The 16,013-nt window shown below is 37.8% G+C and overlaps 1 protein-coding gene across 1 annotated transcript in view; it reads right to left on the bottom strand.

Moving 5' to 3' along the window:
- AP1G1 (adaptor related protein complex 1 subunit gamma 1) overlaps window positions 1–16,013 on the bottom strand; it is a 76,050-nt gene that overhangs the window by 49,941 nt on the left and 10,096 nt on the right. Inside the window, exon 2 of the mRNA XM_075995773.1 lies at window positions 9,593–9,796. Coding sequence (XP_075851888.1) covers window positions 9,593–9,793 — 201 coding nt within the window. The 5' untranslated portion in view covers window positions 9,794–9,796. The remainder of the gene's footprint in view (window positions 1–9,592; window positions 9,797–16,013) is intronic.

Genomic DNA, 16,013 nt, shown 5'->3' with positions numbered 1-16,013 from the left:
AACTTACCTAAAAACTAAACAGCAAAAAGAAAAACTAAAACTTAAAGGGATAAACATTAAATTAATTCTTTATAATATTCCCCATTTGTACAGTAACTTTGCTTAAAAAAAAAAAGCAATTGTTTCTTGAAGGTGACAAATTTGAGTGACAACATAAGGCTATACGACTAGAAATGGCACCCAAAATATACCCTCCAGTGAAGGATTAATTCTGATCAGACTTTATACTTAAGTGGCTAGCAACAGTGCCAAGAATATACCATGTTTAATAATGTTGTCAAAGTTTGCAAATGTTAAAAAAGAAACATAAAAGTTGGGGTGGCAAGTACAATGATGGGGTGGGGGGTGCATCTGAGGAAAAAGCATCCATTTTTGAGCAGCAATTTCCAAACACAAAACTCAACACTACTGTATTAAAGAACAGAAGGAAAAAAGGAATCGTTTAAATATATCTGCCCCTTAAGGTAATAATCTCAAATTTATCCAGTACTGCTACTCCATTTAAAGCTACCTGAAACATTTCTAACCACGAATCTAGCAGATGCTTTAAGACCACAATAAATATACGGTTAACAAAAACTTTTACTTTTATTCCAAACTCTTCTCAGCAGAAGATTCTAGTCAGCCATTATAGCAATGAGCCTAAGAGACTGAAGTTATCAGCACCCTTTTGGAGCAAATGCAGTACCTAAGAAGTAGTTTCGAAACCTGACTGGTCAGATCACCTGGGAGAGTTTTGAAAAATATAGGTCATCCCCAGGATATTCTGATGGAGAAGATTTGAGGTAGGGACTGACAATTTAATTTTTATAAAATTTTTCTAGGTGACTCTTAATGTTCCAATTTTCTGTGAATTTCAAAGCAATTTTTTAAAAGAGAACTTTACTAGATTTCTGGCCTTTTTACACTTGCCTAAAGCAAGTACAAATGTTGCCTTTTATCAATGTTTAATCCAGCTGCCCTTAGAAAAAAGGTGCACTCATTTTGTGACCTTTTAGAACAGTTTTCACAAGGTCAAATGCGCATCTGGATTTGCTTTTAAATTTAACACTGGAGCTTTTTGATGTAAATATTCACCTTGATGAAAAGATACAACTAAAATTTTGTAAACATTAATGGATTGCATTAAACATTAATGTAAACATTAATGGACTGCAACTGATTGGTCTTTTAAAAAGCTACCTTTATTTCATTTTAATATTCAGAAATAACTGCCTAGTTTATACAAATATATACATGCACACTCAAACATACATTTCTGAAAAACAAGCTTGTTATAATTGCTCACCACTATGTAGCCTGGCAACATAAAACCTATATAGACCAAACCCTGTTTTTTCATTCTTCTATCAGAGGGGAAAAAAAAAAGGCTCCTGGTGGCTCCTGAGCTCAAGTGATCCTCCCACCTAGGCTTCCTTCCCAGAGTGGTGGGATTACAGGCATGAGCCACCACGAGCAGCCTGTTTTAAATTTTTTAATACTACAAATTTAACTGAAGCTCTTTCCATACTGTGCCTCAATCTCATTTCCCTTCTCTCCATCCTAAAAGTAACTAAAATCCCAAACTACTGCTCATTATTGCTATGCCTTATGTTTTTACTATACATGTAGTGGCAAGTGATTTTGAATGTTTTAAACTTTATGTAAGTATCATACTGTATTCCTGCTCTTTTCTTTCAACATCTTTATTATATTAAGACAAGATGCAGCCGGGCGTGGTGGCTCCTGTAATCCTAGCACTCTGGGAGGCCAAGGCGGGCGGATTGCTCAAGGTCAGGAGTTTGAAACCAGCCTGAGCAAGAGCGAGACCCCGTCTCTACTATAAATAGAAAGAAATTAATTGGCCAACTAATATATACAGAAAAAATGAGCCGGGCATGGTGGCGCATGCCTGTAGTCCCAGCTACTCAGGAGGCTGAGCCAGGAGGATTGCTTGAGCCCAGGAGTTTGAAGTTGCTGTGAGCTAGGCTGACGCCATGGCACTCACTCCAGCCTGGGCAACAAAGCAAGACTCTGTCTCAAAAAAAAAAAAAAAAAAAAAAAGGGCGACTTCTGGGGCCTCCCTCTCTTGGGGCCCCAGAACCTCGTCCAGGAGTAAAATATAAAATAAAAAAAAAAAAAAAAACAGACAAGATGCTTTAATTCAGTCACATTCATTGGTATATAGTACCCCACTTGTGAATATAAACTAACCTATTCTTTTTGAGGACAAGCAGATTGTTCCCAATGTTTTACTATTAGAAACACTGTTGCAATGAATACTCTTACACATGTGTCTTTGTATACTGGACAAGAATTTCTCTAGGTTATAAACCTAAAGAGCCTTGCTCAGATTCAAGTTTTTCAGTTTTGATTGATTTTGTTTTGATTTGATTTTGCAAATACCACTTTATCACAGGTGTAGTAAGAAAACATATATAACAATGGAAAAGAAAGAACTGCCAATGTTTGCAAATAGTTTTCATTATACGGAAACAATGGAGTCTACATAGACTGTTAGGACCAAGTTCAGTAATGTTGCTAGGTAGGATAGGAATATTAAAAAATCAATTATATTTCCATATATCTACAACATAATTTTTTTTTCCAGACAGGATCTCATTCTGTCACTCAGGCTAGAGTACAGTGGCATCATCATAGTTCATTGCAACCTCAGACTCCTGGGTTCAAGTGATCCTCCTACCCTCCCCTCCAGAGTAGGTGGGACTACAGGCTCATGCTACAACACCCAGCTACTTTTTCTATTTTTTGCAGAGACAGAGTCTCACTATGTTGCTCAGGCTGGTCTCAAACTCCTGTCTTCAAGCAATCCTCCCAAAATTTTATAGGCAAAAGCCACCGTGCCTGGCTATTAAAAATTTTAAAGGATGCTATTTGCAATAGAAACAAGAGCTCTAAGAAACCTATGAATAAATTCCTGAAAGAAGTAAAACTTCAAAGAACCTCAAGTAGAGTGCTAAACTACAACCGATGGAAGGGAAGACACAAGTAATATTTACATATGCGTAATTGCCTATAGCAGCCAGGTTGGAAATGGTGAGAAGTAGACAATGCATGCCCAGCCTGCAAACAGTCTACTACTGCTATGCAGAATTGTAGATCCAGTGTTAACATATGTGATTTTTCTAAGAGAAACTAGAAATCCACATTTCTACAACGAGTCCCTTGATTTTTATGTTGGTAGCAAATTCAAAGTAATTTTAAATACTGTACAGGACAACCAAAACAGATCTATGAAAGAATCTGGTCCCTGAGTCATCAGTTTTCTGCTCCTGCAACTACTCACTTCTTTAGATACTCAACTTTATTTCTGGATTTTGTTTAAGCCAGATATGTGAAAGGTTATAAAAGTGTGTTGAAGATACTGTCTCTTACATTACTATGAGACCAGTAGATTAAAAACCCACATAAGAAAATCTCTTTTAGAATTCAAGGCTACAAAAAGCTTTGTTTGAGCCTGGACAATAGCAAGACCCTGTCTCCACACAAAACAGAAAAATTACCCTGTAGTCCCAGCTACTCAGGAAGTTCAGGCAGGAGGATTGCTTGAGCCCTGGAGTTTGAAGTTGCAGTGAACTATGATGATGTCACTACACTCCAGCCCAGACAATAGAGGAAGACCTTGTCTCAAAAAATTTAAAAAAACTTTCATTTGTTGTTCTTGAGGAAATGGTAAAATGGGTAATGTCTGAAATATCGGAAGGCTTTTTATGTACAAAACACAATGTCTAACATTAATTAATTTAATCTTCATTATAACCCTGTAAAGTAGCCATTAGGACTGTCCCTATTTTACCAAGGAAACTGAGACACAGAGAGTTAAAGATCTTGCTCAGAGTAACACAGACAGTAAAATTACAAAGCCAATTCACACCCAGGCAGTTAGTTTCTACACTTTTGTTCTTCGATTCTGGCAATTACCACAAAATTGAATGTCTCTTTTCTTGCCTTAGCTGCCTCACCAACCACGACGACACTGGCCTTATGTTCTGAATTATTATATTCCCTCTCCCAAATCTTCCTGCTATTCTTTTTCTTTTTTAAGTAGATGCTGGTAGTTTATGCCATCCCAAATCCTTTGCACAGCAAGGTGAGGTTAAAATAATTAATTAATTAATTTAATGGGAGTAAGTATTTATAGATTTGAATTTAGCCCAAAGAATGAATGGGTTTTTGAATTATGCACAATTGAGCTCTAGTCCCCTTATTAGCTGTGTGAATTTAAACAAGTCACTCCAGAATTTCAGTTTTCTCATCTGTAATACAAGGTTATTACCGCTCCCCCTTCAGATTTACTATAAAACTTAAATGAGAGTTTTTAAATGTACTAGAAATTTTAAAATTTATATATGGCTCATATTTTATTTCTACTGACAGCATCATACTAAATACTGCAGTAAAAAGTAAAAAATAAAGGTGAAATTAGTTTTAATAATATATTTTATTTAACCAATATATCTAAAATATCATTTCAACATATGATCAACATAAAATTTATTAATTATATATTTTATACTTTTTTTGTACTATGGCTTCTAAACACAGTATGTACTTTTATACTTATAGCATAAAAGCATATCTCAATTTGTATACCACATTTTCATCAGAAATACTTGAACTGTATTTAGATTTCATAAAATTTATTATTGATAAAGCAGACTCACATATTCAAGTTGTTTAAAACATATTTAAAAGTTTTCCAATAAATGAATCAAGTACCAAAAAAAATTTATTTTCCTCAGTTGAAATAGCCACATTTCAAGAAGCCAATGGCTACATACAACTACTGGTTACTGTAATTAACAGTGCATCTAACAAATAAAATGCAATTAAAGGGTGGCTGTTATTATAAATAATTAAATGAAAATGGCACTGTGATTCATACACACAGGTGAGAGAATGCAGATATGAAACAGTTTATGGGCATATATTATAAAGGTGATTCCAGCAGGTGGGGTACCAAATTACTGATATGGACAGAATGGTGACTCATTCAAATAGAGGAAACAGAATAAGAAATCTAAAATTATGATTCCTACCTATTCCCGCTCAGAAAAATCTTTATTTTTTTGAACCAAAATTTTAGAACAGTTTATCTGAATATTCACATTTTCCACCTAAGAATTAAATGTTGTATCAATTAAGTACATCCCAAAGCACCCCCAAATGCCACCTAGATCGGCCTAAGAAGCATATGCTATCTAAACATATTATAGAAATGAATCTTAGAAAATATATATACATATAGATCTTTTACAAAATGAAATATGCCCCAAAGTTTTAAATCTACTCTATGATTTAAAATCCAAGAGTTTGTCTTTAAAGAACTCCTTGGGAGGGCTCACGCCTGTAATCCTAGCACTCTGGGAGGCCCGAGGCAGGCAGATAGCTCAAGGTCAGGAGTTTGAAACCAGCCTGAGCAAGAGGGAGACCCGATCTCTACTAAAAATAGAAAGAAATTAATTGGCCAACTAAAAATATATAGAAAAAAATAGCCGGGCATGGTGGTGTATGCCTGTAGTCCCAGTTACTGGGAAGGCTGAGGCAGCAGGATTGCTTGAGCCTAGGAGTTTGAGGTTGCTGTGAGCTAGGCTGATGCCACAGCATTCTAGCCAGGGCAATAGAGTGAGACTGTCTCGATAAAAAAAAATAAAAAAAAGAACTCCTTGGTAATATGTAAATGTACTGTTTCTAAGATGTTAATAGTGGTTATTTCTCAGTAGAGAGATTAAGATTCTTCCCCCAACTAGACAATCTTATTTTTACAGCCCAATTCCCAATATATCAAATTTCTGTAAATCTAGCCTAATACTTAAAAGCAACCAACAAGAATATATGGGCAACTATTTGCTTTATGCTATGTCACTACACCAACAGTCCCCAACCTTTTTGGCACAAGGGACCAGTCTCATGGAAGACAATTTTTCCACAGACCAGTGGTGGGGATGGTTTCAGGATGATTCAAGCATATTACATTTATTGTGCAGTCAAACCTCTCTGCTATTGATAATCTGTATTTGCAGCCGCTCCCCAGCTCTAGTATCACCGCCTCAGCTCCACCTCAGATCAGCCTTTAGATTCTCAGAAGGAACACGCAACCTAGATCCCTCACATGCACAGTTTACAGTAGGGTTCATGCTCCTATGAGAATCTAATGCCACTGCCAATCTGACAGGAGGCAGAGCTTATGTGGTGATGTGAGTGATGAGGAACAGCTGTAAACACAGATAAAGCTTCACTGGCCTGCAACTCACCTCGTGGTATGTGGTCTGGTCCCTGACAGACCACGGACCAGTACCAGTCTGCAACCCGGGATTGGGGACCACAGTCAGGCATTAAATGGATAAACACTTCAATCAATTTTTGATGTGGTAAAAGCCGATAATGTGAAATATTTGCGCCTCAAGATGTAATTCCCCTCTCATCTCTATATGAATAAAATAAGAAATACATGTCAGGCCGGGCGCTGTGGCTCACGCCTGTAATCCTAGCTCTTGGGAGGCCGAGGCGGGCGGATTGCTCAAGGTCAGGAGTTCGAAACCAGCCTGAGCAAGAGCGAGACCCCGTCTCTACTATAAATAGAAAGAAATTAATTGGCCAACTGATATATATATATAAAAAAATTAGCCAGGCATGGTGGCACATGCCTGTAGTCCCAGCTACCCGGGAGGCTGAGGCAGAAGGATCACTCGAGCCCAGGAGTTTGAGGTTGCTGTGAGCTAGGCTGACGCCACGGCACTCACTCTAGCCTGGGCAACAAAGCGAGACTCTGTCTCAAAAAAAAAAAAAAGAAATACATGTCAAAGAATGTATTACTTATAATTTTAAAAACTGTTCATGATAATGTATATAGCAGCACAATTCATAATTGCAAGGCTGTGGAAACAGCCCAAGTGCCCATCCATCCAAGAATGGAGTAATAAAATGTGGTATATGTATACCATGGAGTACTATTCAGCTCTAAGAAACAATGGTGATATAGCACATCTTATATTTTCCTGGTTAGAGCTGGAACCCATACTACTAAGTGAAGTATCTCAAGAATGGAAAAACAAGCACCACATATATTCACCAGCAAACTGGTATTAACTGAGCATCACCTAAGTGGACACACAGGTACTACAGTAATAGGGTATTGGGCAGGGGGTAGAGGGGAGGAGAGGCAGGTATATATATACATAATGAGTGAGATGTGCACTATCTGGGGGATGGTCATGCTGGAAACTCAGACTTCTGGGGGGAGGGGGGAAAGGGGCATTTATTGAAACCTTAAAATCTGTACCCCCATAATATGCCGAAATAAAAAAAAAAAACTGTTCATGATAGATTATGTGAAAGTGAAGAATGCTATTATGACACTAATTCTATTCAAACCAAGTATGAATATATTGAAGAGACAGCTCTAGTTTTTACCTGGCCCCCTTCTTCTGATCCAGTCTCCTTTTCTTCTGATATTAATACCTCAATATTTCTTTGGAGACCTAATACTCTCCAACTCTCAGTCACTTATTTCTAAAGAGGTTGACCCCAGTTCCAATCTCAAAATAAACATAAAACTAACCCAAGTGAATATAAAAAGATTCAATCCAGTACTTTCTTGTTTTAACTTGGGGGCAGGAGATCTCCTTCCACTGAAGTTACTGAGCTAAACAGAAAATAAACTGATGGCCATCTTTCCTGACAAATTAAATACATGAGCCAGGTTTGGACTCATGCCTTTAATCCTAGCACTCTAGGAAGCTAGGACAGGAGGACTGCTTAAAGTCAGGAGTTCAAGGCTGGGCGCGGTGGCTCACCCCTGTAATCCTAGCACTCTGGGAGGCCGAGGCAGGTGGATTGCTTGAGGTCAGGAGTTCGAAACCAGCCTGAGCAAGAGTGAGACCCCTTCTCTACTAAAAATAGAAAGAAATTAATTGGCCAACTAATATATATAGAAAAAATTAGCCGGGCATGGTGGCGCATGCCTATAGTCCCAGCTACTCGGGAGGCTGAGGCAGAAGGATTACTTGAGTCCAGGAGTTTGAGGTTGCTGAGCTAGGCTAACGCCACGGCTAACTCACTCTAGCCTGGGCTACAGAGTGAGACTCTGTCTCAAAAAAAAAAAAGACAGGAGTTTTAAAAAGTCAGGAGTTCGAGACCAGCCTGATCAAGAACGAGACTCCGTCTCTATTAAAAATAGAAGAATCTGGCCGGGCACGGTGGCTCACGCCTGTAATCCTAGCTCTTGGGAGGCCGAGGCGGGTGGATTGCTCAAGGTCAGGAGTTCAAAACCAGCCTGAGCAAGAGCAAGACCCCGTCTCTACTATAAATAGAAAGAAATTAATTGGCCAACTGATATATATAGAAAAAATGAGCCGGGCATGGTGGCGCATGCCTGTAGTCCCAGCTACTCGGGAGGCTGAGGCAGAAGGATGGCTTGAGCCCAGGAGTTTGAGGTTGCTGTCAGCTAAGCTGACGCCACGGCACTCACTCTAGCCTGGACAACAAAGCGAGACTCTGTCTCAAAAAAAAAAAAAAAAAAATAGACGAATTAGTTAGGCGTGGTGATGGGCACCTGTAGTCCCTACAGGGAGGCTAAGACAGAAGGATCCCGTGACATCACTGTACCCCTGCCTGGGCAACAGAGCAATACCCTGTCTCAAAATAAATACATACATCAAAATATTAATAGTTATCTTTAAATAAAGTAAATATGAATAATATTTTCCTCCTTCTACCTAGTACTACACATTACTTCAATTTTGCAGTCTTTTCCTTTAAAAGACTTTCAGCATATAATGCATTCTTAAATTAAGTGAAATAAAATTTAACAGCATTAGTATGAAATAAAATTCTACTATTCCCTTTTCTGTGACTAAATCCCCTTTAGAAAGAAAAGCACTTATCACTGAGAATATCATCCTCAAAGCCCAGACTGGATATATCAAATAGCATACATTTGTTTACAGGACAGAATCAGGAGGGAGAGCTGCACAGAAGTTGTAGCAATCAAGGCATGAGGTAATTAGGACAAAATAGATGCCACCAAATGGCAACTACCCAATTTCTTTAATTTAAGAACATCTGTTAGGAATTTTTCCATGTAACATGATGCACAGAAAAAATGATTAAGAAAACATTTAGCAAACATTTCTTAAATACTCATTATAGTCTAGGCCTTCTGGCAGAACAATCACAACCTACTGGTTAATCCTGGTCAATCTTTAAACGAGCTAGCTGCCACCATCAAAACACTCTGATCCACATGAGAGATTCCCAATGGAAAGCATAACTGATGGCAATATCATACCTTCCAAGGCTGCAGCTTGCTCTCTCAATCCTACCTCAATTCCTCAATGATCAGACTACAAGGTTATCAAAAATATCTCCGCAAGAGAAAACTGACAGTCCCTGAGCTACAGTGTCATTCAAAGAGGAGTGCCCTTAAAGAGGAGGATCGCTTGAGTCCAGGAGTTCAAGGCTGTATTGCCTTATGCACCTGTGAATAGCCACTGCACCCCATCCTGGGCAACACAGGGAGACCCTGTCACTATTTAAAAAAAAAAAGACAAAGAACAATACCCTTGCTAGATGTGGTCTTAGCCCAGCCTACCTGTCCAAAGTGAGCAGGGTAGCCCAGCATGTGCATATATAGTAATTTTGCCACATTGCGACATCGGTATGTGTTGTCTTCTTCTCTAAAAGATGACCGGATTGCAGCACATTCTTTTTGGATCATTTCTCGTTCTTCGGCTTGAGTTCGGGCTGTCCGGATGGTCCGGATCAGCTCCCGCAATCTGATGGGGGCTGGCATCCTCTGGATATGGAAAGACATTAAATAGAGATATTCACATTTTTTACTACCAAAACCATTCATACAACTTATTTAAATTGACTAATTTTTAAGAATTCAAGACTTACTAAATTCAGTTTAGCTAAGTTAAGTAAAGCTTGCTAAGCTTCAGCAAAGCTATAATAAATACAAACCCCTCAACTCGGTAAATTTCTAGGAAAGGCTACAAACAAAAACAATAAATGAAGCCAGGTGCAGTGGCTCATACCTGTAATACCAGCTACGTGGGATGCTGAGGCAGGGGAGGATTGCTTGAGGCCAGAAGATCAAGACCAGCCTGGGCAACAAAGCAAGATCCCATGTCTGTCTGTCTGTCTGTCTGTCTGTCTCTCTCTCTCTCTCTCTCTCTCTCTATATATATATATATATATGGGCCGGGCATGGTGGCTCACGCCTATAATCCTAGCACTCTGGGAGGCCGAGGCGGGAGGACTGCTCAAGGTCAGGAGTTTGAAACCAACCTGAGTGAGACCTTGTCTCTACTAAAAATAGAAATTAATTGACCAACTAAAAATATATATACAAAAAATTAGCTGGGCATGGTGGCGCATGCCTGTAGTCCCAGCTACTTGGGAGGCTGAGGCAGTAGGATCACTTGAGCCCAGGAGACTGAGGTTGCTGTGAGATAGGTTGATGCCATGGCACTCACTCTAGCCTGGGCAACAAAGTGAGACTCTGTCTCAAAAAAAAAATTGTGTGTGTGTGTGTGTGTGTGTGTGTGTGTGTGTGTGTGTGTGTGTGTATATATATATATATGTACTTTTTTTAAGCCAGACACAGTGGCACACACCTATAGTCCCAACTACTTGGGAGGTTGAGGCAGGAGGATCACTTGCACCCAGAAGTTCAAGACCAGCCTGGGCAACATAGCAAGACCCCATTTCTTTTTTTTTTTTTTTTTTTTTTAAAGAAAAGGTTAATCTCAAAAAAAAAAAAAGAAAAGAAAAGAAAGAGGCCGGGTGCGGTGGCTCACGCCTGTAATCCTAGCACTCTGGGAGGCCGAGGCGGGCGGATTGCTCGAGGTCAGGAGTTCAAAACCAGCCTGAGCAAGAGCGAGACCCCGTCTCTACTATAAATAGAAAGAAATTAATTGGCTAACTAATATATATAGAAAAAATGAGCCGGGCATGGTGGCGCATGCCTGTAGTCCCAGTTACTCGGGAGGCTGAGGCAGCAGAATTGCTTGAGCCCAGGAGTTTGAGGTTGCTGTGAGCTAAGCTGACACCATAGCACTCACTCTAGCCTGGGCAACAAAGTGAGACGCTGTCTCAAAAAAAAAAAAAAAAAAAAAAAAAAAAAAAAAGCTTAAATACAATATAGCTCAACAAAGTATCAGATAAATATAATCGCATCGCAATCATACTTCAGCTCCACAAAATGAGAGATTAAGAGAGAAGACCAATTTACAGATTAAAACACATCCAACAAACAGTAATCATCTTTGTACACTGGATATATAATACTTTGAAAATGTGAAGAGGAAAAATAATAATAAACCTACCTCAAAGAAAAAGGTATTAGTGTCATGAACAGCTTTGAAAAATAAAAAACAGGCCAGGCCTGTGGTTCACACCTATAATACTAGCACTCTGGGAGGCCCAGGCAAGAGGACTGCTTCAGCCCAGGAGTTCAAGACTAACTTGAGCAAGAGCAAGACCCTGTCTCTACTAAAAATATAATAATTAGCCAGCTGTTATAGTGCATGCCTGTAGTCCCAGCTACTAGGGAGGCTGAGGCTCGTAGAGGATTACTTGAGTCCAGGAGTTTGAGGTTGCAGTGAGCTATGATGACGCCACTGCATTCTACCCAGGGCAACAGAGTAAGAGTCTGTCTCAATAAAAAATAATGATAAAATTTTAAAAAGTAAAAGATATATACTAACAAAGGACCTATAAACAGCCAAAACAGTAGTGGGAAAAAAAGAACAAAGGTGGAGAATTTGTACTATCTAATTTCAAGAATGACTACAAATCTACAGTAATCAAGACAATGTGGAAGTGAATTTAAGGACAGAGAATAATGGAACAAAATGGAAATTTTAGGGAAAGACCCACACACATATGTTCAAATGGTTTTCAACAAAGAAGCCAAAGTTATTATATAGGAGAAAGATAGCTATATGGGCAAAATTAACCTCAACCCTAACTTCACACTATACACAAAAATTAACTCAAAATGGATCATAGACCTAAAAGTCAAAGCTAAAACTAAAATTAACCCAGAAAAAAAACACAGGATTTTTCCAAACTTAGGATAAACAGAAACTTTGCATACAAGCATAAAGTATTTAAAAAAATAACTTAATAAACTAGACTTTATAAAAATGTAAAACTTTTGCTCTTCAAGAGATGCTATTATAAAAATAAGGCAAGTCACAGAGAGTAAAAAAATTCACAATATATATCAATCAAAGTACTTATACTCAGGAAATATAAGTTTTACAACTGAACAATAAACCAACTGTATTTAAAAATGGATAAAAGAAAAATATTAAAAATGGGTAAAAAATTTGAATAGACACTTATCAAAAATAGATACATAAATGGCCATAAGCACATGAAAAGATGCTTAATATCGTTAATTAGCAAGGAAAGGCAAATTAAAACCATAATGAGATACTGCTCATACCATTAGAAAAGTTAAAATTAAAGACTGGCCATACCAAGTGTTGCAATAATGTAAAACATATGCATTTTCACAGACTGTTCATGGGACTAAAAATGATTCGACTATTTTGGAAAATAGTTTGGAGGTTTGCTACAAACTTAAATGTACATTTAGCATATGATTCAGCAAATGTACTCAGTGTTTACCCAGGAGAAGTATTTACCCACAAGTAATGAGAATACATACCCTCACCAAGACGTATATATAAATGTTCACAGAAGCTTCATTTATAATTGCCAAAAACTGTAAATAACCCAAATGTCCACTAACAGGTGAATGGATAATGGTGTATCCATATAATGGAATACTTCTCAGAATAAAACAGAACCAGTTTTACAAAACATGGATAAACCTCTGGCCAGACTAGACTACAAAAGAAAAAAAGAGAAACAACACAAATTACCAATATCAGGAATGAAAGAGGGGATTATCATTAGAGATATGGAAAGGATAATTAGGTAATACTATGAACAACTCAATGCACATCACAACTGGATATCCATATACAAAAAAAATGAAACATAAACCTAACTCAAAATGGATCACAGATCTAAATGTAAAATGTACAACTATAAAACTTTTAGAAGACGACATAGGTGAAAATCTTCATGACCTGTGGTTAGAGCAAGGGTTCCTGGATGTTTGTTACACCAAAGGCACAATCCATCAAAGAAAAAAAATGAGGGCCAGGCACAGTGGCTCACCTCCCCCCCATAATCCTAGCACTGTGGGAGACCAAGGCTGGTGATTGCTTGAGTCCAGGAGTTGAGGTTGCAGTGAGCTACAATGATGCCACTGCACTCTAGCCCACTGCACTCTAGCCCAGGGAACAAAGCAAGATCCTGTCTCAAAAAAAAGTCACCAGGGGGGAAATGGGCATTTATTGAAACCTTAAAATCTGTACCCCCATAATATGCCAAAATAAAAAAAAATAAAAAAGTCACCCAATGGCAAGGGAAGAAACAAAAACAGCATCAAAAACAAACAAATAAATAGCACCATATACACAGGAAATGAGTATTTAAAAAACATAGAAGCATGTATTCTCCATACCTGTAAGAGTAGGAACTTGATAAATATTGTATTTATCGAATCTTAAATGTGAAAAAAGTGAGTCTTATCTTAAAAAAATGTACTTGCCCTTTCCAAAGCACACAAAATAAAGGTCGCTCACCAACAACTATGGGAAATAGCTAGTCAGGACTTAACCCAGTCTGCTCTTTCACCTTGTCCAAATAACTTTCTCTCTACTTCAGAACCCATACTACCTATGTAAGCTCTGAGCTACAGATAGCCAACAATAGAACATGTAACCAAAAAGCTGGAATTCCTGCTGCTGCTATATAGTCATTCTCCCTTAGAGCTAAAGGTATCTGGGCTCTAACTCAAAAAAAAAAAAACCCTAAATTTTAATTTTTCAGCAATAAAATCTCCCCTTTTCTGTCCAACACAAAGAGTGTACTAGAAGTCTTTCTTGCTAAACAATGAGAAAAGATTCAAGTAAAGGAATTAGATTTCAATTAACTTTCTAACATGTTTTTTTTTTTCTTTCTAACATATCTTAGAGATACTCACTGTCATTAAACTGACTTAGCTGGTTTTTCGCTGTCTTTGTGTTTTTGTGGTTTTCTTTCTGTTGGGAGAGGGAGAGATGGGGAGGATACACATCTATTTCCCCTATATGAAGAAATGTGTTCAAAGAAGGTAAATGGCATATGGAGCAAAAAAAGGGGAGACCAATGTTAGCACATCACTGTTTGAATAAGAGATTAAATCAGAGGGTATTTTGGTTAGTGGAGAGGCAGGCACCATTATGGGACAAGGACTGTTTTTCATCAAGTTTCACCATGGCCTAGAATGATGAAACACTCAGGATTATCCAACTTGTCATGGGTCATACTTCATTAAAAAAAAGAATATCCAACTTTCTATGCTTTTTGTTTCAGGCTCACAATGCAACTTTCTGATTATTAAATGCACTCCCAAGGAAATCAATTCCCAAGTACCTCCATACAAGGAACATCGTGCTATGGAATGTAGACACAGAGAGACACAAGGAGAAAACCATATCCCCCTTGTGAATAAGTATACTACAGTATTGCTCTAACTTACAAATCACTATAAGTGATCGATCTGAATTACCTGTAAGTGAACTATTAAAATGCAGTTTCTATATCTTCAAGGCTAAGGAATAGGCAGTGGAACCTGTGACCGCATGGAGATACCAATACACCCTGTTGAGGCAGCCAGCTGGCACCACCCCCCAAAAGGTCTTAAGTTCATTTCTACCTAAATTGACACAGTAATTACAGTAATCTTCTTTTATGCTTAATTACCCATAACCAAAATTCACCAAAACTCAAATCTTAAAAAAAGAGATATATGTAAATGCAAACATGCCTACTGAACAATTCAATAGCATTAAGATGCATCAAAAGCAATAAAGCACAAGTAAACAACGACAGGTAAACAAGACAAATATCTATTAATAATTTGACACTAATGAAATAAAAAGCAAATTTTCACTCTCCCAACCTTAACATTATTAACAAAAACATACTAAGGTGTCCTCAATTCAAGAAATGTCATCAAATTCCCAAAACAAAATTTTAGGGTTTTTTGGGTTTTGGGTTTTTGTTTTGTTTTGTTTTTGACATGGGGTCTCACTTTCACTGCAATTTCAAACTCCTGGGTTCAAGTAATCCTCCTGCCTCATCCTCCCAAGAAGCTGGGACTAAAGGCTCTCACCACCACACCTGGCTAATTTTTTCTATATTTGGTGGAGCCCAGGTCTGGCTCTTGCTCAGGCTGGTCTCGAACTCCTGAGCTCAACTCCTGAGCTCAAGCAATCCTCCCATCTCAGCCTCCAAAAGTGCTAGGATTACAGGTGTGAGCTACCACGCCCAGTCCAAAATTTTAGTTTTTTGAAGACATGTCCCAAAGGGTATAATTAATGTTCAGGGAAGTTATCTGTGCCTGTTGTAAATCATATATGCCTTTTCAACTTCTATATATTTTCTGACATCTTTCAAGTAACAGATATGTACAACTTGAATAAAACTTGCTTTGAAAATTCGAACAAATTAACAAAAACTATAAAAATAAATAAAGCAAAATTACAAACTTTCAAACATCTCAAAAGAACTTATGTAAGGGCATTTTTCTACAGAATAACAAGTAGAAATATTAAAAAGTTATTTAATACTAAGATGACAAATTTTCCCTAGCATATTCTTCATGAATCCAAGTTCTATTAATTCTGGATACAAAAAGGGGCGGGTAGAAGGAGTGTCCACTGACAACTAATGATTGTACAATACTCATTTATACAAGTTTCTGGTATTAATTAGTTATAAAGGGAGGGCAGAAAGTCCCATTGATAACAGTGTCAAAATAAAATACCTAGAAATAAATTTAGTAAAAAAAGGTATGGGAACTATGTGAAGAAAACTATCAAATCTATAAAACATCTATTAAAACACTTAAAATTAACTTGAACAAATAGAGCATAACA

This window comes from Microcebus murinus, chromosome 20, assembly GCF_040939455.1.
Source record: "Microcebus murinus isolate Inina chromosome 20, M.murinus_Inina_mat1.0, whole genome shotgun sequence".
In the NCBI taxonomy this organism is placed as follows: Eukaryota; Metazoa; Chordata; class Mammalia; order Primates; family Cheirogaleidae; genus Microcebus; species Microcebus murinus.
Note: the sequence above shows the minus strand (reverse complement) of the source record. Positions and strands in the feature narration are given on the sequence as shown.